General features: G+C 37.3%; 1 protein-coding gene across 1 annotated transcript in view; it reads left to right on the top strand.

Moving 5' to 3' along the window:
* The window catches only part of jag2 (jagged 2), a 37,107-nt gene that overhangs the window by 2,698 nt on the left and 10,397 nt on the right, over window positions 1–24,012 (top strand). Inside the window, exons 2-11 of the mRNA XM_015390228.1 lie at window positions 2,165–2,219; window positions 8,260–8,517; window positions 8,962–9,022; window positions 11,698–11,828; window positions 13,974–14,093; window positions 14,288–14,401; window positions 14,552–14,665; window positions 19,271–19,384; window positions 19,749–19,795; window positions 19,882–20,055. Of these exons, the coding sequence (XP_015245714.1) occupies window positions 2,165–2,219; window positions 8,260–8,517; window positions 8,962–9,022; window positions 11,698–11,828; window positions 13,974–14,093; window positions 14,288–14,401; window positions 14,552–14,665; window positions 19,271–19,384; window positions 19,749–19,795; window positions 19,882–20,055 (1,188 nt within the window). The remainder of the gene's footprint in view (window positions 1–2,164; window positions 2,220–8,259; window positions 8,518–8,961; window positions 9,023–11,697; window positions 11,829–13,973; window positions 14,094–14,287; window positions 14,402–14,551; window positions 14,666–19,270; window positions 19,385–19,748; window positions 19,796–19,881; window positions 20,056–24,012) is intronic.

The raw sequence follows: 24,012 nt of genomic DNA on the forward strand, positions 1-24,012 counted from the left end.
TCTGTTAGTACGTCATATGCTTCGTTGATCTGATTGGTTTATTTGGCCCGTCTATCACCAACATAGGCCAATCAGCTAACTAGTATATTCCCCCCTTCCCAAAATTACTTCAACGGAAGGTTTCCAGATGGATATGCGGAGCAAATCCATCTGGCGGAGTCAGGTTACTAAAAGTAAGATAAACTCCTTAAATTGTCCTATATGCAGCTGAAGCACTAATAAAAAGGCTTACAATTAAGAACCTGTTAAAAGGTGCATGTATATTCAAAAATGTACATGCACCTTTTTGTAAATATAACAAAAAAATATAAAAAAAAAAATTATTTTGCTTGAACATAATTGCAATGGAATCATTAACGGTGTGAAACTAAAGAAAATTCCTTGTTTGTTTTTTGCACAGATCTGTTAGTTGATGCTGAATCTAATCCTGGGGGGAGGGGCTCAAGTTTTTTTTAATATTTAAAATCTCACCACTAAACATATTTTTCTGTGACAAATTTAGCAGGAAAACTGAAAGATTCATTTGTTAAAGAGTTTTTACAGAACTTTGAGTGTGCCAACAATTATGGAGGCGTTGCATTTTGGAAGCAGCTGCTCTTGACTTTTTTTCTGCCATTTAAAGAAGGATAAGGGCACTTTTCTTCAAACTAGCAGTAAATTGCTTTGGCCTACTTTTTGTGTGATTCTCAGCTTGTTGTTGATTAGTGGCACAATATCGGTACAACATTTCTATATGTTAAAGTTTTTGTTTCTCCTAATAGCTTGGTTTCCTTTCAACCTATTTGAAACTCCTCCAATAATGACTCTCTGGATATCTCCTCTTGGAGCACAGGAGTGCTGTTTCTCATTTATAAAGCTGCTTGAAGCCATGCTACGCGGCCAGTTTAAAAAAAACGCTCATTTTGAGAATTGAAATGAAAAACTTTAGATCTTGAACAGTTTCCCTTTTTAAGCTAAAAAGTGCATGCAGGTTGTGCTTTATGTGGGGAGCTACAGGACAGTTAAAGGCATCACACAAGTTGATGTTGATCTTAACTCATCTCCAGTTGCTACTTTTGGCGGCCCACAGTTGGACCTACTGTAGCTTGCTCTCTTATTTCTGAATCATTGGGTTTCATTGGAGCTGTAACTCAAGCACTACTCTGTGTAGTGGAGCCAAGTTGAATACCAGACTCTGTAGTAGCAATAAAATTGATTTTTGCATCATCTGTTCAAATGTGTGTGTGATGCTTGTTCAAGAAATGGATGACTGGAATTATGCTCTCCTTTTTTTCTCTCAGCAAGATGACCTCTGCTGATATTTACTCCCTAGTAAAAGCTAACATGTTTTTTTGGGGGTTTTTTTTTTAGCATGCATGGGACTTGTGTTACATAAATATAATAGTAAAAAACTTTAATGGAACAAGAAACTTTATTTGCCTAATTGTTTTATTTGCACTCAAGTGCAATCTAGAATACATCAAGATTTAAGAAGCATATAAAAATCAAAGTAATATGGAAGATCATAAGAGAAGTAATTCTTTGGTTTGAATTGGTGTTGCACCGATACCAGTATCTGTCAGGGCTCCGATACGGCACTAAAATGGTGGTATCTGTATTGGCGAGTACCGACAAATAGGGCACCGATACCATTTTGAGAGCCAAAAGTTTCTTCAACTATTGTCACCCATTCCAAGGCAGGGCAAGCCAAATGTATTTGTATAGCACAATTCAGTACAAAGACAATGCAAAGACATGCTTTACATGTTTAAAATATAGGAAAATAAATCATAATCAAAGCAAGTATGAAAAAAAATCCAGGTAGGCAATAAAAAGTTCTACTGGATTCACTTTGTTTTAGTCTTTGTCCTGCTTCACAAAGGTAGACAGCAGCTTGACAAAGCCATGATTGCAATTATTTTACATCCAAGTAGTATGCAGTTATTCATATACACACACACATCATTTTCAAACAGCGGGTATTGGTATCAGCCGATACTGCACAGCCAAGTATCGGGTATCGTATCGGGGGCCAAATAAATGGCATCGGCGCAAAACTAGTTTGAATTATTGTCTAAAGTTTCACTGATTAGTTTATAAAATACACTCTGTCTTTGTTTGCACTAAAAGTAGAGAAAGCGAGTATTTTTTTGTAAATTTCATGTCTGTTTTTTCTTTTCTGCAGCGGACTTTTACGTTGATTGTGGAGGCCTGGGACTGGGACAACGACACACGCAGCAGTAAGTTAAGGTTTCATTGCTGCAGTTTATTATAAAAGATGTTACCATTTTGTTCATTTCATAATTTTTTTTTAATGCTGTGGTTTTTTTCGTAGTCCTTTAGCATTTTCATTGACATCAGTTGTAAAGGATAAATTGGTGGTTTGTTGCTGCTCTCCTTGTAATAGTCCTTATGGAACCGGTTCTCAAGCAATTGCCGTTTAATGATACCTGGAAAACCTGTATTTTTGACAATATTGGATACCTTTAAAAATATTTTTTAGCATTGAAATGTTTGGTTTGTGCATTCCTAAAGTGGGAAGCTGTGTAAAAAAAAAAAAATCCCATTGAAAGAAGGGGGTTCCAGTAACTGCATTGATATCAAAAGCTACAAAGGAGATTTTTTTTTTTTTCCCCCCATGTTAATATCATTACTAGACTGTATATGATGCAGAATGAGTCACATTTTTTAGCAAATCTATTATTCAATTTAGGCTGATTAAAATTTTATGAATTCATCCCCATACCTGTGCTTAGTTGATGCTGAAATATGCTCCATGGTGTCATCCCCATAAATCTCCTACCAGTACAAGCCTTTATTCTGAGTAATGTTGGCTCTGATGGTCCTTTTTGACCAGCTGTATCCTGCTTTATTATTATTTTTTTTTTTGACTCCTCTCATAAAACTCCCGCCCCATCCCCCCCAAGGAAGACCTCTCAATGGCTGTAATATCCGCAGGTCTGACTGCATCTTTGATCTGTGAAAGCACCAATGATTCTTAATGAGAGTCTTGCGCTTGTTGTTCATCAACTCAGGACATACAGTTTCTGACATCTCTTTTTGCCCAATCTTCTGCCTGTTTATTTGAGGTATTTGCATCCTGTTTTGGCGCCCTCATCAAACAGACTTCCGCCCGTGGATGAAGACAATGGAGAATAAATAGATATTGACATCATCACTCTTTGATTAGCTGTGTGCAGTTTCTTGTTGTTACATTAGTTGAGTAGATTTGCGACTGATGGATCTGAGGCCTAATTGTTGTTCGAAACATTCCAGTTGGTTTCCTTCCAGCTTGTAACATTCAGCTCTGAGCCAAGTCGCTGTAAAGGACCTAAATGGATGGTTCAGATCCAAGTATTCAGGGGTCTTGACCCTATTTTTTTTCTCTACTTTTTAGTAGATAACTGTGCTTCCCATGCAAGATTAAAGAAGTTCTTGATTTTTACATTTTCATTGATTGCTTATCAATACAAAGCATTTTTATTCTTTTTTGTTCACATTCTTGGGGTAAATTGAATGTATTTGCTGCACTGATTAGCTTCATAACAACCATAATCAATACACTGATGTATAAAAAATGCATTATTTGGAGGTGGAAGAAAAGGGATAAAGATGGACTAATATATCCGATATATTTTAGGTAATATTTTTGTTTTTTTCCTGTATCGCCATCAGCCAATGCACCAATGCCACTAATCATTATTAGCGAACTGATTAATCTCTAGAGGATTTTTTTCCATTGAATCTTCTACTTAAAGGTGCCTTGAAGATTTTGTACAGAGTTTAAACCAAGTGAAGCTAAAACCATGTCACTTAATTAGTTCTGGATAGAGCTTACTGTATTTTCCGGACTATAGAGCGCACCTCACTATAAGCCGTCAGTTTTGTTTTGACAGCCATCTTAGATTTAGTCTTAGTCTTCAGGACAAAAACTATTAGTCTTAGTTGCATTTCAGTCAATTCTATATGTGATAATTTTAGTAAAACTCAAAAAGGTTTTAGTTAACTTTTACAATTTCCAATAACAACAACATTCTTTGCCAAACAGATGGCTCTTTCCTAGATACTGCAATAGCTGGGTATAGAATGCTACTATGCAGTTCATCATTGCTGTTGGGCAGAAAATGTTGATTAATAGAATTCAAATACTTTTTTTATACATTAATGCCCTACTTTATACTAAGTGGCTAACAAAAGCTGTAAAAATAGCAGATCTAGTTTAACACATCATATCGGTTAATATAGCTGACAGACAAGCTAACAAAATGTGGGACAAAGGGATTTTTTTTTGCTTGGCAGAAAATGATCAGCCACAAATTGTTTATGAAGTAGCAAGAGCAGGAAGAGCCATACCATTGAAAGTAAACTATCAGTATGGAGTGTGAAGCGTAGACTCTGAACCACGCGTGAGCAAATACGCATTTCGGCACAAGTACAGCTGGAAAAGCAGTTTGTCAGAGTTCAGTGCACAGTATATCTGGTGTGTATATCTCAAAGAAATTTCAGTTACTAAATTAGTCAACAATTATTATAATCAATTAAATGAGATTAAACCTTCGTGAGATCATTTGAAGTACATACATAGCTGCTCCTCTTAACAGCTATTCATTGATGTTTTATTTAATTTGTTAATAATTTCTAAATATTTTGTTTAAATTAAGACTTGTGTAACATTTATCATTGTGTCAGTTTATTAAGTAAATGGAGGGTGAGGAAAGAGAAATATGAGCTTATTGGCATTTTAGAAAAACACACCGGACCTGCACCGGAGTCTCTTTACAAAGAGATAACATGCACTGTTTTTAAAGTTCCTGGTTTTTAGAGCAACTCTCTACCATAACTGCAAAATTACAAGCTGAATGTTTGGCAGTTCTTAAAAAAATACCTCAAAGTAATTCAGATTGGAAGGAGAGTATCTGATTATTTGTCAAGTTGACACAGGTTTTCCATTGGATTTGATATAAAGTTTACCCTGACCATTCTATGACATTAATAATGTTTTGACTGGAGCACCTCCAGTAAAGATCTTTATTCACCACAGATGAAAGTCAAAAAGGTAGAGTGCTAATCTTCAAAATGTAACTGGGTATGGCTTCTCTACTATAAGATACAGAGCAACAGTAATTGGCATGATGGTGGTATAATTTCTAGTTTTTTTTTTGTGCTTTGTAGGTCCTCTGTGGGTCTTGAACCTAAGCTGGATATTTTAAGGGAATAAAGTGACTCTATTTTTTGTAAATTTTATTTAAATAATAAAGTTATTTAAAGGTTTCATTAGGTTTTTTTCATAGGGTCTATAGTTAATACTCTATGGAGTGTAAGCATCCCTGTTTTTAATTTTATGAAAAAGGAAGATTATTGCAGAAAAGAAGATTGGTATTATGTCAGTGTCATCTTTTAAATACGCTTTTGCAAAAAATAATAATGGGAAATCTAGATAAAGTTACTCTATATCTATAGTTTGCCTGATTTAAAAGTAAATGTGTTGAGGCGTGCTTTCTGCACATGTACCAGCAGATCAGCACATTTTTCTGAGCGCTTCTTGGTTTTTGTTGGGAGACCACACCTTTGTTGTTTTAATGGAGCATGTTCATTTTTTTCACTATCATTTGGATAAATGTTTGTTTAAAAAGGTCAGGTTTAGGTCAAACTGTGAGACTGCAGAATAAATTCAGAAAACTGTGAGGCTGCAGTTTAAATGGTGTTTATTTTCCTCGTAATGCTGCAGTAAAATGTTTTTAACAAATCTGTAGTCGTCAAATGACTTTGTTCTGAAAAGTATCTTGAAAGTATCTCAATTTCTACCATTAGCTTCTAATTTCTTGGAGGTTGATTTTTAGATATTGGGTTCTTGCACTTTACTACTACCACATATTCAACAATCTACTGGTAAACTATGTATTATGAGGATTTTCCCCCTCCCTACTGTATTATGTGCCTCAGAACTGATATGTATTAACAATCTATCTGGTGGCAAAGCCCTCCAATTTGTGAAACTGGCTTAAATTGTTTCTGAATACAAAATACATTTTGATCCTAAAATAAATATGAAGCCTTTTAAAAATAAACTCCAATGTTTTTTTTCCCTATGTGAAATAGTCAATTGTTTTACCTTCTTAAAAAGTAAATTGTTAGAGGTGAGAGATCTAATAGATTCAAACCTCAACTTTTCAACATTTCCCTTTACAGCTATAACCTTAAACTACATGTATACCATAAGGTGCTTTAAATTATTAGATTTTTGGCATTTAATGGAGATGATGAAACCGGACTGCGGTGTTTGACCTGTTGGTCACTGATCAGATGGGGTTGAGAGAAACTGACTGGCCGACCAATTGGGAGCATGCTAGAATAGTGATTTGCCGTAAGGATTAAGGGTGTGTCTCCTTGAAGACTTTTATTGAATTTTAATGTTATCCTTCCTCAATTTTCCTCTTGCTCATTTGTCGACTCATTGGTCACCCAGACAGCCTGTGTTCTACCTGAATATTAAAGACATGACTTTACAAGTCCAATAGACATGCAGCTCAACATGTCTACCCTGACTCAGCAGGCTAGTCTAGTTCTACACAAGAACCAGTGTGTCGTTCCGTCAGTGGATTCCTCTCCTCCACCGTCACATCCTCCCGTCTGCCCCCCTGTGTCCTCAGGAAGGCAGCTGGCTGTTTTCCTTGTGTTTATCGAACAGGAAGTAGAGTGGACTGGGTGAACTGGCTCACTGTTTAGACACTTGGTAGCAGAGAGTGGCTTGGGCCCAGACCCCATTGTTCTCTATCTGGCAACTGGCGAGGGTTATTTCTGTTGTTGTTGTTGCTTAATTCTGTTTGACATTGTGTAAGTCCCCAGCAGAGGAAGGTGCAGGCATGTGTGTGTTCCTGTTTCCAATGAGTCCAAAAGCGTTGAAAAAGAAATCACAGGGCCCACACCATGGCGATTGTTTGTCTGCATTGAGCTCACTTTGATAAATCAATTAGTTTTCCTACTGTGACGTTTCTGAGAATGTTTGGAGCCACAGGCCGATAACAAGCACCAACATGAGGCAGCGCTAGAGCTCCCTAATGATGGATAGACTACATGGTTTTCATGGTTACCTGACATTCAGCTTGTATCGTTCACATGTACTTTCTCCAGAGGATATCAAAGATGTTCTTCCTGAATGAAAGCATGTTGGATCTATTTGTTGCAATTAATTTCCTTAAGATGTCTCATATTAGTCTATTTGAAATGGTTTCTTTCTGCATCTTTGGATTTTAAGGTATTTGGGGTAGAATCCGCATGAGTTGTGTGTAGTTGACTCTTAACCAACAAATTCTTTACTATATAATGATATGTGTGTAGCTCATAATTTTCTAACATAGTTTTTATTTCTTTTGGAGAGGTGTAATTTGCCTTTTGTTTACTTCCATTTAAGATTATGACTGAAAGGCCAAGAACGAAGGTACAAGTGGCTGAATTAGCTTCTATTGTAGATTTGCTGGAATTAGCCTTAGAAATGGGATGCAGATGTAAACCATCCAGGCGAGGCTTGCTGTAAATTTTGGTGAGGTGGTCTGACATCTTATTAGAGCTGGGAGAAGAACTGGAAGTGACTGAAAGCTCCATGTATGCCTCATGACCAGGGAATGTATGGGAATACCTCAGAATGGGCAGGAAGGTGGCACTTGGATAATAGGTTGACTAGTCGTTCCAATTGGATCCATTAAACTTGGCTCAGCTAAGTCCAAAACAATGGAAATAGGTGATTACCAGATTAGTATTGTAATGTTTTTTAGGTTTCTATCTCTGTAGCTACACTGTTCAGCCTTCCAGTAATCTGTTAACAGCTCTGTCCTTGTTTAAAAGTAGCTGTCTGATTAAAACGCCAACAATATCACGTTTGTTGGTGCATCCTGTTTCATTGTAAGTACCGTATGTCGTTTTGTATTTCATACCATCTATATCACAGTTTTTGTGCATCTTTTGGCTTTAAGTTGAAGACTATACTTAACTTAAAGTGTTTGATATCGTCTTTCTCTCAGACTAACACAGACGACACCAAGACGAGGTCTCAGTGTGATCGTTGGGGAGATGAAATAACTGTTTTTGTTTATCTGGTTGTCCAGTTGATATGAAAAATTCTTGGAAATCTTAAAATTCTTGCAGAATTTCTCCTCTGATGCTGGTGTTCAATTAAGAGTGAAAAAAAATCAGAATTTGAGCAACTTTTGTTTCCCTTTAAACTTGATGGCCGCTGAGGCTTCATGCATTTTCTCAATCAAAATAACCTATTTTGTGTTTCAGATGATGAGAATCAGATGATTGAACGTGGGGTTCACACCCGCATGATCAACCCCGGCGATCCCTGGGAGACGATCTTTTATGAAGGGCTGGTGGCACGCCTGGTCTACCGCATCAGGGTGCGCTGCGATGAGAACTACTACGGGAACAAGTGCAACAAACTGTGCGTTCCTCGGGACGATTACTTCGGACACTATCGCTGCGACCCTTCAGGGACTCGGATTTGCTTGGAGGGCTGGATGGGCACAGACTGTCGGACAGGTTAGACCATTCTTTACCATCTGATAATAGCTTTTGAAAGAGAATCTGATTTACCTGCACCCATTAAATATCTGCTTTGTTTAATTGCTCCTCTCTTGAAAGACCCTTTCTGTCCCTGGAACAAAACTGTTTTGATATGGAATGTTTGTGGCATCTCTATAGAAGGAATTGTAAAATCCACAGTGGGTGTAGCCATCTTTGAAGGTGGCATCAGGGAGGACGGTTGGGGGGGTCCCCCTCTAAATCATTCAGAGTGAAAACATTGGTGTTGAAAAGGTGGAGATGTTTTTAAAAGCTGGATAGAATTTTACATGCTGGTCGTAAATTGGTCCCTCTTTGCAGTGTCACTCATCCTGTCGTCTTACGACTTGTTTGAAATTATTTTTATTTCCAACTCTGCTTTGCAGGTCTCTCTTTGATAACTTGCTTTTTTTCTTTTTTCAGCAATATGCAGACAAGGCTGCAACCTGTTACATGCCAACTGCTCTGCACCAGGCGAATGCACGTAAGAAATTATTTATTTTTCATAAAACAAAACTCATTTTTAATTTCAAATCTAACTTTGATTATGAAAAAATTGTAATTTCCTTATTACCTCTTTTTCTATATTTGATTTACTGTCACCTTTTACTTTTCAAATGAGACCCTTTTATGTTGAAGGGAGGGTTCTGCAGTAGTTAAAACCATAGCAATTTTGTAGATGAGCCTGAAAAAGGGAAGGTTTTGCATTCCAAGCTGAGGCAACATCAACTTGGTGAGGCTTGTCGTTTTCCGTGTCGGCCTCTCCTTCCCTTGTGGGCATCTCCCAGTTCCCTTCAGGAGGCAAGGGCAAAGCCGCGCCTGCCTTCTTGTATTTTTAGCAGCCCCAAATCCTCCTCAGAATACCAAGCGCCTCATCAGCTTTCTGCACCTTGGAGCAAAGAAAACGCTCTTCTGCCTGTGTGAAGTGCAACGCTGTAAACAGTGCCGGGAATTGTCGGATCCCAGTTTCCCCTGTCCACATTTCAGTCCTCCTTGAAGGGCAAGGGGCAACGGAGGAAATGAATACCCTGCTGTGTTATTTACATTCCCCCAAAGTGGAAATGACAGTTAAATAAAGTGACGCGGGACGTCCCTGCTGGTCACTTGTTTCCAGGATGCATGGACATCCCGTTGTCATCTGTGGAAGCCCCTCTCTCCCCACCTGCCGGATGTGAGGACACGCTTATCTCCCTTTTTATTAAGGAAAAAAAAACTGTTAGGCGGAAAGCAAAGGAATGAAGGGGGGTAATGAACCGCTGTTGGGAAACTGCCTCACATTTTTACGTGTCTTCTCATTCCGGTTCACAAACTACAACTTATTCATATAAAACGTCAACAGGAAGAGCGACATGAATAGGGGAGCGGCAGTAAAGGATCGTCCTGCAGGAGCACAAATTTAATGATTCCTTAGGGCACAAAAAGCTGGCACTAAATCATTTTCTTTTTTTTTATTCCCTCTAGTACGTCACACCTAAAAGCTGGAACATAAAAGCCGATGCGTGCCTGTTTTTACAGTGCTCCATTCAGACTTTTGACTCTACAGCATTGGGCCTGTTCCGACACATTTAGGAGGCTTGTCCTAAGAATCACCTTGGATTTGCAGAGCAGTGAACCATTTTGAAAAGGATTTTCCACTTTTTGACACAAAGATCTAATTTAGCAGCATATTTTGTATCAAAATTAATTGCTGATAAGGGACTTTTTTTTTTTTTTTTTGCCCATAAGGCCATAAATCTTTAGGGGTTTTGGGGAATTTCTTTTGTACCGTTTTTCCCTTGCTTTCATGCCCAGGAGCAGTTCATGATTTTCTCAGTCCTATTGCTTTAGAGTAGCAGATTTCCAAGGGCTTCATCTCTCAGAAAGGCAGCGGTGCCGTCTGCAGGGGTCTCAAAATAGCCGTCAATTGACAAGACAGCTGGCACGACGACACCACGGCTTTGGAATAGCAGCGTACGACACTGTGGCTGCACCGCATAGACTCTGTGTATATACACAGTTGTCTCCAGCCACTCACTCCCTGAACAAGTTCACAGCCCTCATAGCCGCCACTCTTCTTCCCCAGCAGACTCCTGCTTGTGCACAGGAGCCCATGGAAGTATACTTAACCTCTCCTGCCCTGGAATGTCAACATACACATGGTTTGCTTGGCAGCAGGCCATGGGACTGATATGAGTCCATGTGCAGTTAAATTATATTGGAGCTTTGTTTACCAATGAATTGATTGCAAATAAACTGCCCATTTTTAAAGCTAAATTATCTATTGGTTTGGTACTATAAGCAAATTTATAACGTTGTTTTTAAAGGATTTAATGAGCACAATGGATGACTTTGTTTTTTAAAGTAAGAGCGTGTCAAATATGGGATTTTTCTGGCTTTTATCTTTATAGCTACATCTTATTAGAAATTGGGAAAACATTTTTTAAGGATGAGATGCTAAACAAATCATCTAATTCGATGAAACCCATGTCCTATATTTATGGAACCATTATTTATCCTGCACTTGCTGCTATTGCACTTCTGGTTAGGCCTAAACTGCATTTCGTTGCCTTGTACCTTCACCTGTGTAATGACAATAAAGTTGAATCTAATCTAAAATCTAATCTAATCTAATTCTGGCATTAAGGAAGTACAACTGAATTTAGATCATCTAACTTATCCCACAGCAGGGAAGATTTGGTTTGATTTTATGTTGGACAGTGAGGGATAAAGGTAGAAAACAATTACTGTAATCGTTTTTACATTATTGGACATGTTGGACAAGACTCTTTATCATGTTCTCATGGTGATATTCTTCACTAGAAGTACCATGATTCATTCTAGTATAGTATTTACACAAAAAAAATCAAAACAATGCTTAATAATCCAGTTGCATTTACTAAAAATGGAAAAGCACTGCTCAATCCTGCAAAAACTTTAATCAACCTAAAATATTAAGCTTTTGTAAACTAAAATAACTAATTTTTTTCAGATAATGACTTTTCATTCTCTTCATAGGGTGATAGCTAATGTTTTTCTTTAAGTTGTTTTTTTTCTCAATCCCTGACCAAAAAGTTTTATTATAAGTTTCTGTAAAAAAAACAAACATACATGTTTATGCACCTATTATTGCAAAACGTTACAGAAAAGGAAGCTGCATTAAATGCGTCTTTTCACCTACAGGTGTAAATATGGCTGGAAAGGCATCTTTTGCGATGAATGCGAGCTCCACCCAGGATGCAAACACGGCACCTGCAACCAGCCCTGGCAGTGTAACTGTGAGAAGAACTGGGGTGGCCTGATGTGTGAAAGAGGTATGTCCATCTGTTTTCTTTTCATTATAAACTATGGAATATAACCTTATTCATGGTAAACAAAAATATAAACAGTAGTGTGATACAGTTGATGGCTTATATCCCAATCAATAACAACATGTACTCTAAATTAGTTTGATAATTGATTGAAATCCAAACCAGCTGTCTCCCCTAATTTCTAAGCAGAAGCTTAGAAATTAGGGGAGACAGATTTTACAGTTAATGGATTAAAAAAATTATTGATCACAAGTATAGATTTAATTTTGAGCTATCAAAAGATTCCAGGAAAATAGGTCCTTGGTGAGATCGCTTTCAACAAACCCAATGATGATTTTATGCAGAGGGAGCTGTCCATAGAGGAATTGCTGCTAAAGCCCCCCACCAGTCAGGTCTTTATGTTGGAGTTGCCAGATAAACATGGCGGTCCATTGAATCTTTTAGAAACTAAACCATTCTTTCGGTTTAAGTTCCTCAAGAAACTTTGTCTTTATAACCAGTTTTAAAATATTTATTAATGTTTTTGTCTTGGAAAAGACTACAGTTAACTTCAACTCAAAGTGAGCTGTAAGTTTATATCTGCAGGTTCTGAATGAATATGTTTATTGCCGATGCAACGTCAAACAGTTATTAAGGTGAGCGGCATCGTAGCCGAGCGCCAGGGAACCAAATTAGGAACTGCAGTTTCCTTCCATCTGTATTCCCTTTACTAACCTCTGACATTGCTCTCAAAAGAGGTTCCTACTAGCATCCTGATTTCTTTTGTTATCAGCTTTTCAGTAGAGGGGAGACGACTGGCAGTTTCCGTGTTTCATTTGGAACGAGATACATTGAGTTTAAAGCTGACTGGAATGCAGACGAAGAGATCGCAGATTTTTTTTAATATTCATATCTGTATTACCGTATTACACGAGGGGAAGTTTAAATGTATATCTTTGTAATAATGAGCTAAAATGAGCACTTAATTGATGCAGTTTCAGCTGCTAACCCGTAGCTGGAATTTATCATTTTCAAATAAAGTTTCCGTCTTATTTTCTGGCTTCTCTCCCTGTCTGGAAACCAGAAGATGGATAGTTTTACTGTTCCTGTGATCTGAGCAGCAGCAGGGACATCCGATCCCCCCACCTGCCATCGTCACAGAGGGCTCTTTGGGGGATGAGACGCGTCCTGAGATCCCCAGTGGAGACAGATTCCTGCTCATTTATTTACCAGGCTTTTAGAAACTTGTTTTTCTGCCCAAGCCTTGTGTGAAAGGATCATTTAAGATTTAGTACATTTATTTTATGCAGGGGAGGAAAAAAAAAAAGCACAAGCAGTGCATTTTATTTCACATGTGCAAATAACAGGTTGGTTTGCGCTTCTAATTCTCAACCACCTGTCTATAAGCCTGCATATACAGAAAATTAGTCACAAGGCAATACAGCAGGGGGGCTGAAAAAACGCATCCTGCCAACGCAGGCAGCTGGTGCTCGATTCTGAGCGTAGGCTGCAACGAGATTTCTGGGAAATCCCAGAAAAAATGGCACATGGAGGTGGCTGCAGAGAGCTCGTTGAAAAATAAAATCCTGACTGCAGATTTCAACTTTTCTAACATTGAATTAATTTTTTAAGGAAATGATGGGATGTAGTTCAAGTAGTGTTGTAACATGGTTTTAGGAAGAGTTTGCTCGAATAAGAGTTGCAGAGTAACACTTAATGGGGAATCCAGGTATAAATCCTGGTTGCCACACCAGGAAAATCTGATTTCGTTTTTTTTAATCTTTAGATTTTGTCTTAGATTCCTCCTAAAGTGCCGTAATAGAGAAGAAAAAAAAAAGTATAGGATGGCATAATTGTTTTGCGGCCATATGTAATGTTTATTTGGAGAAAACAGCGGCTTTGTTTAAAACGGTTGCTCTCTTACTTTTGGCTCCCTGAACGGACCACAGACATGTCTGTACCTGCCATTGAGAATCATTTCAAGTTAAATAGCTTTTTGCATTTCTGCTCTGTGTTTGACTTCTTTAAACCCCCAATATTAGAAATCACTTACATTTATTGTTTGGTTCGTTTTTCTCAGTTTCAGCATCTACACAGCAGAGATCTGCTCATTATTGATTGAATACTTTAATTCCTACTTAAATCTTGCTGCTGTTTTTTTCTGATCAGATCTGAATTACTGCGGGCGCCACCAGCCGTGCGTCAACGGAGGAACCTGCTTGAACACCGAACCAGACCTGTACTTCTGTGCATGTCCGCAGGGCTTCTCTGGAAAGAACTGCGAGATTGGTAAGAGTTTTTAAAATACCTTTTTAGGTTTTAATGTCTTAATTGTTCTCATTAGTTATTTGATGCTAATTAGAATATCTGTTGTCCATCCCTGGACTATTGAAACAACTATTCACACAACAAGAATCAAATGATACATTTTTGGTTTTTAAAACCTTTTTTTTTTTCTAATAATCTTATGATTTGGTCATCAGCTGAGCACTCCTGTGCTTCCAACCCCTGTTCAAATGGCGGGACGTGCCATGACGCTGCTACAGGCTATCGGTGTCTGTGCCCACCAAGCTGGGACGGCCCTACCTGTGAAAAAAGTGAGTTTTTACATTTTTTTTATTTGTCTTCTGTTTATTATCTTTTAACTTTTGCTGTTTTTTCAGTTAAAACATATTTATACTCCTTAAATTCATTGTTTTATGTAAAATGGCTGTTAGTCGGAAATGAACAGTTTTTGGATTCTGCAGGTGTGGATGAATGTGCGTCGAGTCCATGTGCTCATGGTGGGACCTGTATCAACCTGGAGGATGGCTTTGAATGTGTGTGCCCCCCACAGTGGGAAGGGAAGACCTGCCAGATAGGTGAGTTGACTTTTATACCATACCAAATTTATTTATAAAGCACATTAAACACCCAAAAGACCAACTATCTATGCACAATCATAAGGTACAAATGGTCAAACATAAAACAATAAACAAAGTGATGTATAATAGTAGTAATAAGACAAAAAGCGGTAATAAAATAATAAAAGAAGCTCAATAAGATAAAGTCAACATTTCAGATTTAAAATAAGGTAAAGAGGCGGATCTAATGCAGAAGGGAAGGTCGTTCCACAGCGCACGGTCCGCTCTGAGCTTGCGTTTCGTCTTTGGCTCCATCAGTAACAACTGATCAGCTGATCTAAGGGGGCAAGAGGGTGTGTAGGGGTGTAGCAGGTAGGGCAGGGCAAGGCCATTTAGATATTTAAAAGCAGATAACAGGATTTTAAAATGAATCATAAAATATGCTGGCAGCCAATGATAAGAGGCTTAAATAGGGGAAATATGATCATATTTACTTGTAACTGTTAAGAGACATGCAGCAGCATATTTACCCTCTGAAGATGGAAAATGTGCATTACAGTATTTCAACCAAGTGGCTTCAAAGCCATGGATTAACTTTTTCTAGCTGCCTCAAAAAAAAATGGATTTTACAACAGCTCCAATGTGAGTTTTCAAAAATTGAGACTGGGATCTATTTTAATCCCTAAGTTGAAATAATAGGACTGACATACTAGGCCTAAGGACCGATATCAGTCAGGGAGTCTTCACTGGAATGACCAAAAATGTCCACCTCTGTCTTTTCTTCATTTAGGACATCCAGGCTTTAAAATCTTCCATAAAAAGCTGAGACAGATGAGAGGTTGAGTTGGTTTTCTTTAGTGGGACATAGATCTGTGTGTTATATGCATAATCATGGGAAAAAAAATCCCATACTTCCTAAAAATACAGCTAACTGGAGGGAAGTGCAACATGAGGAGGTTAACATAATGTTTACCTCCAAAAGGCAGTTGGTATGTAGTTAAGCTACAAGCTTTTTACAGTTTGGAAAGTATTAAATGTCCTTTACTATATTCTACGTCAAAATATATTACAATAAGAATAGAAAATTAATGGTTATTCATTTTTTTTTTTTTTGCTAACAGTGTCCTGTCTGGCAATGTGGCAATAAGAATAATTGTCTTGATGCCAAAAAAAAAAAGCCCAACAGATTTTACTTTCACAAGTGGAGCAGTGCGGCTATTGCCGTAGTGTTCTGCTTGTTTCATGCATATAAATTGCTTTATTATAATTATGCAGGGAGTTTTACAGATTATATGGACACTGCAATGTAAGTAGAATGGAAGTGGAAAAACAGGACAAAAAAGAAAAAAAAAGGGAGATAATGATAAAACATTTTCAGTCTGCTTCATCACCTGCAAAGAGATGTAAAAAGAACAGCACAACCAACAGATATAGTACGAGACATACAATAAAGTAACACCTAGATACTATCGCTGAAGAAGTATTATTTAATCTGACATGTACTCTGTGTTAATATGAAATGGTTATTCTAAAAAAAAAAAAATGAATTAAGACGTGAAAAGGGAATCTTAACTCCACTGTAGCCTTTTGGTTCCTTGATAAAAGCTGCAAAGTCATCAGCTTTATTACAAAATGGAATGGACGTTATATTATTAGGATTCCACTTTAACTTTTAATGAATTGCCTTGATTTTTAATCCTTTCATATCTATGTACATTTTTCTATGGTATTATATGTTTTTGTCTCTTTGTATAAATGGTCAGTATAGCACTGTAGGGATATATTTACCCAAATAGAAGCTGTGCAAAGAACCCATAGAAAGCCTTTGATCAAACTGTCTTATAATCAGAATTGGAGTTTTTTTTTTATTTCATTTCCATTGTTATGGTACAGACCATGTTTTATTCAATCTTATAGTATGGGATTTCTATTAATTAGTTCTCTTCTATATTAAGGTTGAATTGGAACGGATTTGAATCTGCTTAGTTTTTTTTTCTTTTGCAATACATTGAGATGTCACTTGTTGATAATTGGCGTCATAAGAAATTAATTAAATATAACCCTAGACTGATCTTGGAAGAAGACGGAACTGAAATCAAATCAAAGAGCTCATAGTTAAATGATACTTGGATATAGCCATATGCAGATAATTGTGACAATAAAATCTATTTGCAATCTTATTTTGTTAAATTGATTAATAAATTGTTCTCAACCAGCCTGTAGATGAGTTCATGAAAGCACACAAGTGGTTTTGAGTCAATCCTCAAAGACGTCTCTCATGGCTGTAGAGCAGGTGATTAAAAAGAGCTTTTAGGATAGTTGTGAAGCTTTTAATACTGTAATCATTCCATAGACTTAAAGATATTTGAATATTTGTTTAGACACGTCCAGAGATTGAAAACAGGTCTGTTGATCCACAGGATACAAGTAATTCATATCCTAGACTAAGATGTTGTTGAACTTCAAGCTTTATAAGCTAGTTTTTAACCCTTTATTGGGCAAGTTAGCGTTTTTTTTATCACTTGCATACCCCTTACAAATGGAGACCCCCTTGTCCCTCAGTGAGGTCTAGAAACACAAGATCTATATCCAGCCATTCAGCAAAGATCATGGATGTACATCTTATTACGACATTTGACCGATGAGATGAGCCCTTGAATGATATATAACCCACTTTAAATTAAGTAAAAAAAAAAAAAAAAAGTTAACAAGTTGAGAACAAAAAGGTAAAAGGCTAATTGAAAAGTTAAAAATGAAAGTTAAAAAGTTCATAAACCTAGTTAACAATCATATTTAGGTTTATAAACTAAAAAATATCAGTGCCAGTATCAGCATTAATGCCTCTAAGGTTATGTTGGACCAAAAAAAAAAAAAAGTGTTTCTTTCACTCTGAGTGATTTCATGAATGTCTTATAGAGTCACTTTTGTTATTTTTATTATATTTGCAAGTTGGCATTTCTTATTGCATTGACATAAATTTTTGCCATTAAAGTATGCATATTTTTTGAATGTTCCAAATGTAATAAGGTCTTGTCCAGGATTCCAATAACACTATTATGATTATACATGATTTTCAAAGGATTTCACTGACTGCCCTATAAAGGGTTAACTTTGGTCCCTGCATCAGTCCTAATCCTAAGATCGGACGTGACTGGCTCCAACTCAGGAAATGTATTACGACCAGTAAACACTTGTATGTGTGTCTGGGGGTGCAGGCAGGAAAGAGATCCCAAGTGTCCCCTTACATGCTTAAGTCTCGGTTTACAGGCAGGTATAGGCCTCCTGTCTTACCTAGAGCTTGTTGTGTGAGTGAGAGGTTTGGGTTTCAGAGAGGATAGCCATGAAGGTGTGCTGTAGGGCATCCTTCTGCTGATTGCCTCCCTCATAGTCTCTACTCCTTGATGTTTTGTGCAGCAATTTTTTTCCACCCATTTAGATTGCAGTGACAACTTGATGAAATACTCTGAACATTGATATTCTGCATGCAGAATATAATTAAGGTTATTTCTAATTAACAAGATTAAGACTCAGTATAGATCCTTGCCAGGATGTCACATTATCTTATTTGTTAGAAGTAATTCCAAATGTAAAAGATGAATGAGAAAATAAGGTAGACACTGTGCATCGGGTTTTAAAACAATGCTTTCAATTCTGATTGTTAAGCATTTAATACAGTATAATCCTTGCAGCAACTTTTACATTTACAGTTATATTTCCCAACCTAAGAAATGCACTTGGAACCTTCTTTTTATATTTATAGAAAATCTGAAAAACCTTTGACTCATTCCATGATAAAATAAAGAAGACAGATCGCAGTCTTCACCCAAAAATAAATTGTTTAAGCCAATAGTATCATTCTGGTGTTGCATAAACTCTTTTATGCAGCTTTTCGGGAAATAAAGAGATTCCCTTCCCTCTATTTTATACTTCTAGATAAGAGTTTAAAGAACTGGATAAATAAAACTTGTTCACATGTTTTTTATTTAAAGATTGATTTGCATTTATAATTCCTAATGCCATTTCCAGATGGAAGTTATCCATTTAGAGGTAAATGGATTACAGTCTTAGTCGTACCATAACATTGACCACCTCCATAATCCAAGAACTGTGATTTGAAGTTAAACTGCTGGGCTGGATTGGAGTTGTTGGAATCATCCCAGATGACAGCAGTGCTGCACCAGTAACTAAAGGAATTTGTTTGGGAGAAAAAGAGCCTTATTTCACTGTCAGGTGCTATATTGATGGCTTACATTATATCCACCCTATGATGCACAAGACAAGCTCATTAGTGCTGAAGGTATTGGCAGATTCGGCTCAATAATGCAAAGAGGAAAGTTGTTCTCTTCCATTAAATTATGACAGCCATGTAACTCCACAGCTTAAAATATAAAATAAATAAAAAAATCCAGATTGCTCTTTAATTGACTAAGCCTTTACTGATTATATACACCATGCATTCTAGTCACACAATAAATGGTCTAATTAAGATCATTTCCAAATGAAGCCAATAAATACTGGATCTTCCTTTTTCTCTTAATCCTTGGACCCCTTGTATCCAGCTCTTCTGTCGTTGTTTCTGCTTTTTCTTGGACTTATGGACTCATCTACCTCCTGCCTTCACAGATGCAAATGAATGTGCAGGACAGCCCTGTGTGAACGCTTACTCTTGCAAAAATCTCATTGGTGGATATCATTGCAAGTGTTTCCGGGGATGGTCGGGCCAAAACTGTGACATCAGTCAGTATTTCTTTACCTCAACTCAGTGTCACTTCTATAGTGACTTTGATTTTCTTCCAATAATGACACCTACTGTACCTCGGCTCTTTTTTTCCCTCCTAAAGAGACAACCTGGGTGTAGTTTAGCTTCACTTTCACACATGTGGTAACCTGTTCTTGCTTTGGCAAACTTATTTCTCTGCTCTGTTATGCATGCTGCCTAACTATATCCAGTTTTATACAGCACTGCCTTGACTTTATATGTTCCTATTCCCAAATCTTCAACTTAATCTGCACACTGCACTTAAAATTTCACCAAATACAGCAGAGATGAATCATTTTGTTTTGAAACTGTTCTAAACTTATTTATCTGCCTTCGTTTTAGACGTGCACCTCTGCCAAGGTCGGTGCCAGAATGGAGGAACCTGTAAGGTATGGATATAAATATTTTTTTTAAACCAGAAATAAAACAACTTTGCAAAGATATTTTATACCTTTGAACTTCTTGTGTTTTTTAGAAGGGTCCAAGGGGTTACCTCTGCCAGTGTCCTCCTGGTTTTGTTGGCAATCACTGTGAACTCCAGAGAAATAAATGTGACAGTAGACCGTGCCAGAACGGCGGCCAGTGCCACGTGGTGTTGGACGGCTTCGTTTGCGAATGCCCACCGGAGTTTGGTGGCCAGCTGTGTGAGGTGAGACCCATGCAACAAACTTTCATTCGTTTCTATGCAAATAGTATCTTACCGCTGTGTTGCAAGACCCTCTGACACTGAGTTTCTGGTTGTTCCCTTTTTCTGTGGCTAATGGCGGCTTTTTCGAGAACAGGTCTGCACCATTTGAAGCATTTTCCTTCCCTCTCTGCAGGTCTGATTTTCACAAGGCATTATGATAAGTCCAGACATAATTACTGTACAACAAAATGGGGTAAAAAATGTAAAAAAAGGGAGAAGATTTAAACTGTTTACTAGAACCACTTTGAAACCCTTGAAGAAAGTTTTATTCCTCCAAAGTATAATTTTAAGTTTCACAAACCATATTAAAAATTTACAAATAATTATTCTTAATCTGGGAACAAACATTTGGTTTATTTTGTGAGATCAACTGAGATGAAACTTTATTCTACCATCAAAAATCCTGAATATCAAATTGCATACATGGGACTCTTATTTTGAAGTAATAATGGAAGTTGTTCCCAAGCTGAGTTGTTGATTAAGCTTAAGACTCTCAATGTCTTTTGGACTAGCTAGCATCCTGACAGTTTTTGTAGCAGCATATCGGACACTTTATGGTAAATGATGACTGATGATTCATTGGTAGTGGAAGAAAACCTCATTAGGACACTGACATTGTCATATGTCTCAGTTTCTGTTGCAATTCAACTTCATTATAGGACAGGTAAAAATTAACCTGCATAATTATAGAATATTATATATACCGAATAGGTGTTAAACATGTTTTAACATTTATAAAACTTTATTCCAGTTTTAGAGAAAGAAATGGGAGCAGATTCAATGTTTTTTATTTTTGTTCTGGGTTCAATTGCTGCCCCTGGGTCTTTCTGCATAGAGTTTGCATGTTATCACTGTACATGAAGGGGTTCTCTCCGGGTACTCTGGCTTCCTTCCACAGTCCAAATTCATGAGTGTTGGTTTAATTGGCTTCTCTATATTGTCCTTAGTTGTGAGTGTGTTTGTGTGCATGCTTGTTTTTTTGTGGGCATCTGTTGCCACGTGACAGACTAGTTTTATTAGATTTTCCTTATTCTGATCTTAATCTTTTGAATTATAAAAAGATAGTGGGTTCCTTAAATAGTGCTCAGCAGAGTGTATATTCATTTTATGCATGCTTTTTTCTTTTGTTCAGGAACAAAAGATAAAAGCCAACAAAACCAGGAGGTTATTGATTTTAAAATCTGCACAGTAAACCAGTTTTAATAGTCTGAAGTAGAAAGTGAAAGTTAATGCCACATGGAAGACTTTTTTATTTTTTTTTATTTTACTTTAGCATTTTTCTTTATGGAACTGCAGCTGATTTCACGTCGTCTTTTAAGAGTTTGTCATACAGTGGAGAAAAACTACAAACTGTTTCAGCATTAAACAGTCATCTGACCCAACATGCCAAATGGCTGCTGTGATCTTTACTGGTTGTGTAATGTAATCCATCCCCAACATTGCAAGCCAAGCCTGCTTTTTTCCTACTTGACTCTTTTCATACAGCCTCGGCTGGTCCCTTATGACACCTTTTTATACACAAACTGTGTCTAAATGTAGGTTATCAGCAAGAAAGCTGACACTTTGGTACATCTCTGGGACCCTGAATGGAGGACATTGCTGGTGTTTAGCCAATCTGGATTTAGCATCTCTACTATAAATGTGAGCCTCCCTCAATGAGGAGATGCTGGAGTTCTGCCCGCGCCTCCAGAACTGCGATGCTTGCTATGGCATGATGTACATTCCTGTCCTGTCGTGCCAAAACTACGATGCCCCGCAGCATCATATTTCTCTGATTAGTATCTCATGTCAGGTCATTAGAAATTTGATTGTGTAACAGTTTTTGCCCAAGCCCTGTGCTGATCCAGGTAGAAGAAGCAAAGACATTCTTAAGCCCTGAATAATCTTACTGTGTTTTAGTTTCATTTTATTAATGTGTGTTTGAATAACATTTAGAAATGTCTCCAAATCGGAAAAAAACTCTCTTTGAAACAAACGAAACAACCTACTGGACTGATTGAAGTCATGAAACGGCAGAGGTCCGCAGATTTATTTGATCTAATGACTTAGTTCAGTGTAATATCAAGCCATTTTTTAAATTAAATCTAACATATAAGTACCACCTTAAACAAAATATTTTTTTTCTTAAACAGTCTAGTGGTCTAGTTATGATTTATCCGCACACTCGGACATGATCTGACAACACACTACAAACTTGGCAGGCAGGACATAATTACATTTGACAGTCTCTGTAAAATAAACCATATGGCCACAAATTCGACCACCCTGTGGCCCTACTAACCTCTCTTTTACCACCTTAAATGGCAGTAAGGTCCGACCCAAAGTTTATGCACAGTAGGCTTCTGTTTATATAAGCGAAGAGATTTTTCTCTCTAAACTCCCCATTTTAAATAATAAGTCAGTTGGCCTCTAGCTGCTATGATTTATCTCTATTATTATTCACCGTCGCTCTGTGGATGGACCAGTTTTTCCCCAGCTTTCTCTGGAAATAATCGTTCTCTTTGCCTACTCTCTTCTCCCTCTCTCTCTCTGAGAGAAGATTCTTCTCTCTAAGAAAGATTTTTTTTTTTCCTGAAACAGTCTTGTAAGGTTAGAGAACCAAATGCATGCATTCCCTTGATGAGCTTTTTGAATGTTTCCTAAGGCCTAATTTTTTGCTTACCTTTACTTTGTGCAGCACAACAGTGCTGGATTGAGACCACGATGTTTGCTTTATTTATTTTGAAATGTTTTTAAAATCATCTTCTTGTTTTAACATAAAATAATGTCTGGGATTCATGCATCTGACTCAAACTGTGACACTTGGAAGAAAGGCGATATGTTGGGTTTGAACAGCAGAGATGGCAAAAGTATTCACTTCCCGTACTTGAGTAAAAGTATAGATACTTGTGTTAAAAAATACTCTGGTAAAAGTGGAAGTACTGATTAAACTTCTTTACTCAAGTAAAAGTAACCAAGTACAGGCTTGTAAATTTACTTAAAGTATAAAAGTAAAAGTAAAAACCACTTTTTTCATGCCGTTGCCTACATTTTAAATGGATGTCTGCCAATAGGACTAGATCTCCGTTGTGTTCATTTTCAATCATCTCGTCGTCCATACTACTATGCTAACGCCACCGCCACCAAGCTGCAATGATTTTCCGCGAATGAATACCGCCGAATCTGTCGATTCATCTTGTAGTGGTGCATCAAATGCAACGTAGATTCCCATCCAATTAGATTGAATTTGGTATTGATGACGTGAAAAATAATAACGGTAACTCCATTGAAATGATTCAAAACTAAAGTAACGAGACAATTTTTTTAAATGTAAGGAGTAGAAAGTACAGATATTTGTGTAAAAATGTAAGGAGTAGAAGTAAAAAGTCGCCATAAAAATAAGCAGTAAAGTAAAAATATCTGAAATATCTAATTGAGGACAGTAATGAAGTATTTGTACTTCGTTACTTCCCATCTCTGTTGAACAGGGCTGAAAGATCTAGCTAAAAATCAAAAATTTTTAACCACATTTGCTGTTTTTATTTAGATTTTCCAACCACAAGCAGGTAGATTTTTCCAGGATTTCATTGTTTTAATCTTAAAAGTTTGCTTGTCCAGACTCCATCCAGTTGTGTGGAAAAGCTCTTAACGCTAGCTGCAAATCTCCCTTCTGTGTGACGGCAAACCCTCTTGGGAGTATTAAAGTAACCTAAAGGGCTGAAATTATAAAGCCAGTGTCCTATAGCTGTTAAAAGAAATAGGAATAGGCCTATATGAGGCTCGTATACCTAAGAACATTGTACCATCTGTCAAGCACGGTGTTGGCAGCATCATGGTTGGGGTCTGTTTAGTAGACGGTGGTACTACTTTCTAGATTTTCAAACTTTAGGGTTTAACGCCAGAGTTTGGGGTTTCACCAGTAGAAATGCTTTAAAACTG

This window comes from Cyprinodon variegatus, unplaced genomic scaffold (assembly GCF_000732505.1).
Source record: "Cyprinodon variegatus isolate N-32 unplaced genomic scaffold, C_variegatus-1.0 Scaffold489, whole genome shotgun sequence".
NCBI classification, from domain to species: domain Eukaryota; kingdom Metazoa; phylum Chordata; class Actinopteri; order Cyprinodontiformes; family Cyprinodontidae; genus Cyprinodon; species Cyprinodon variegatus.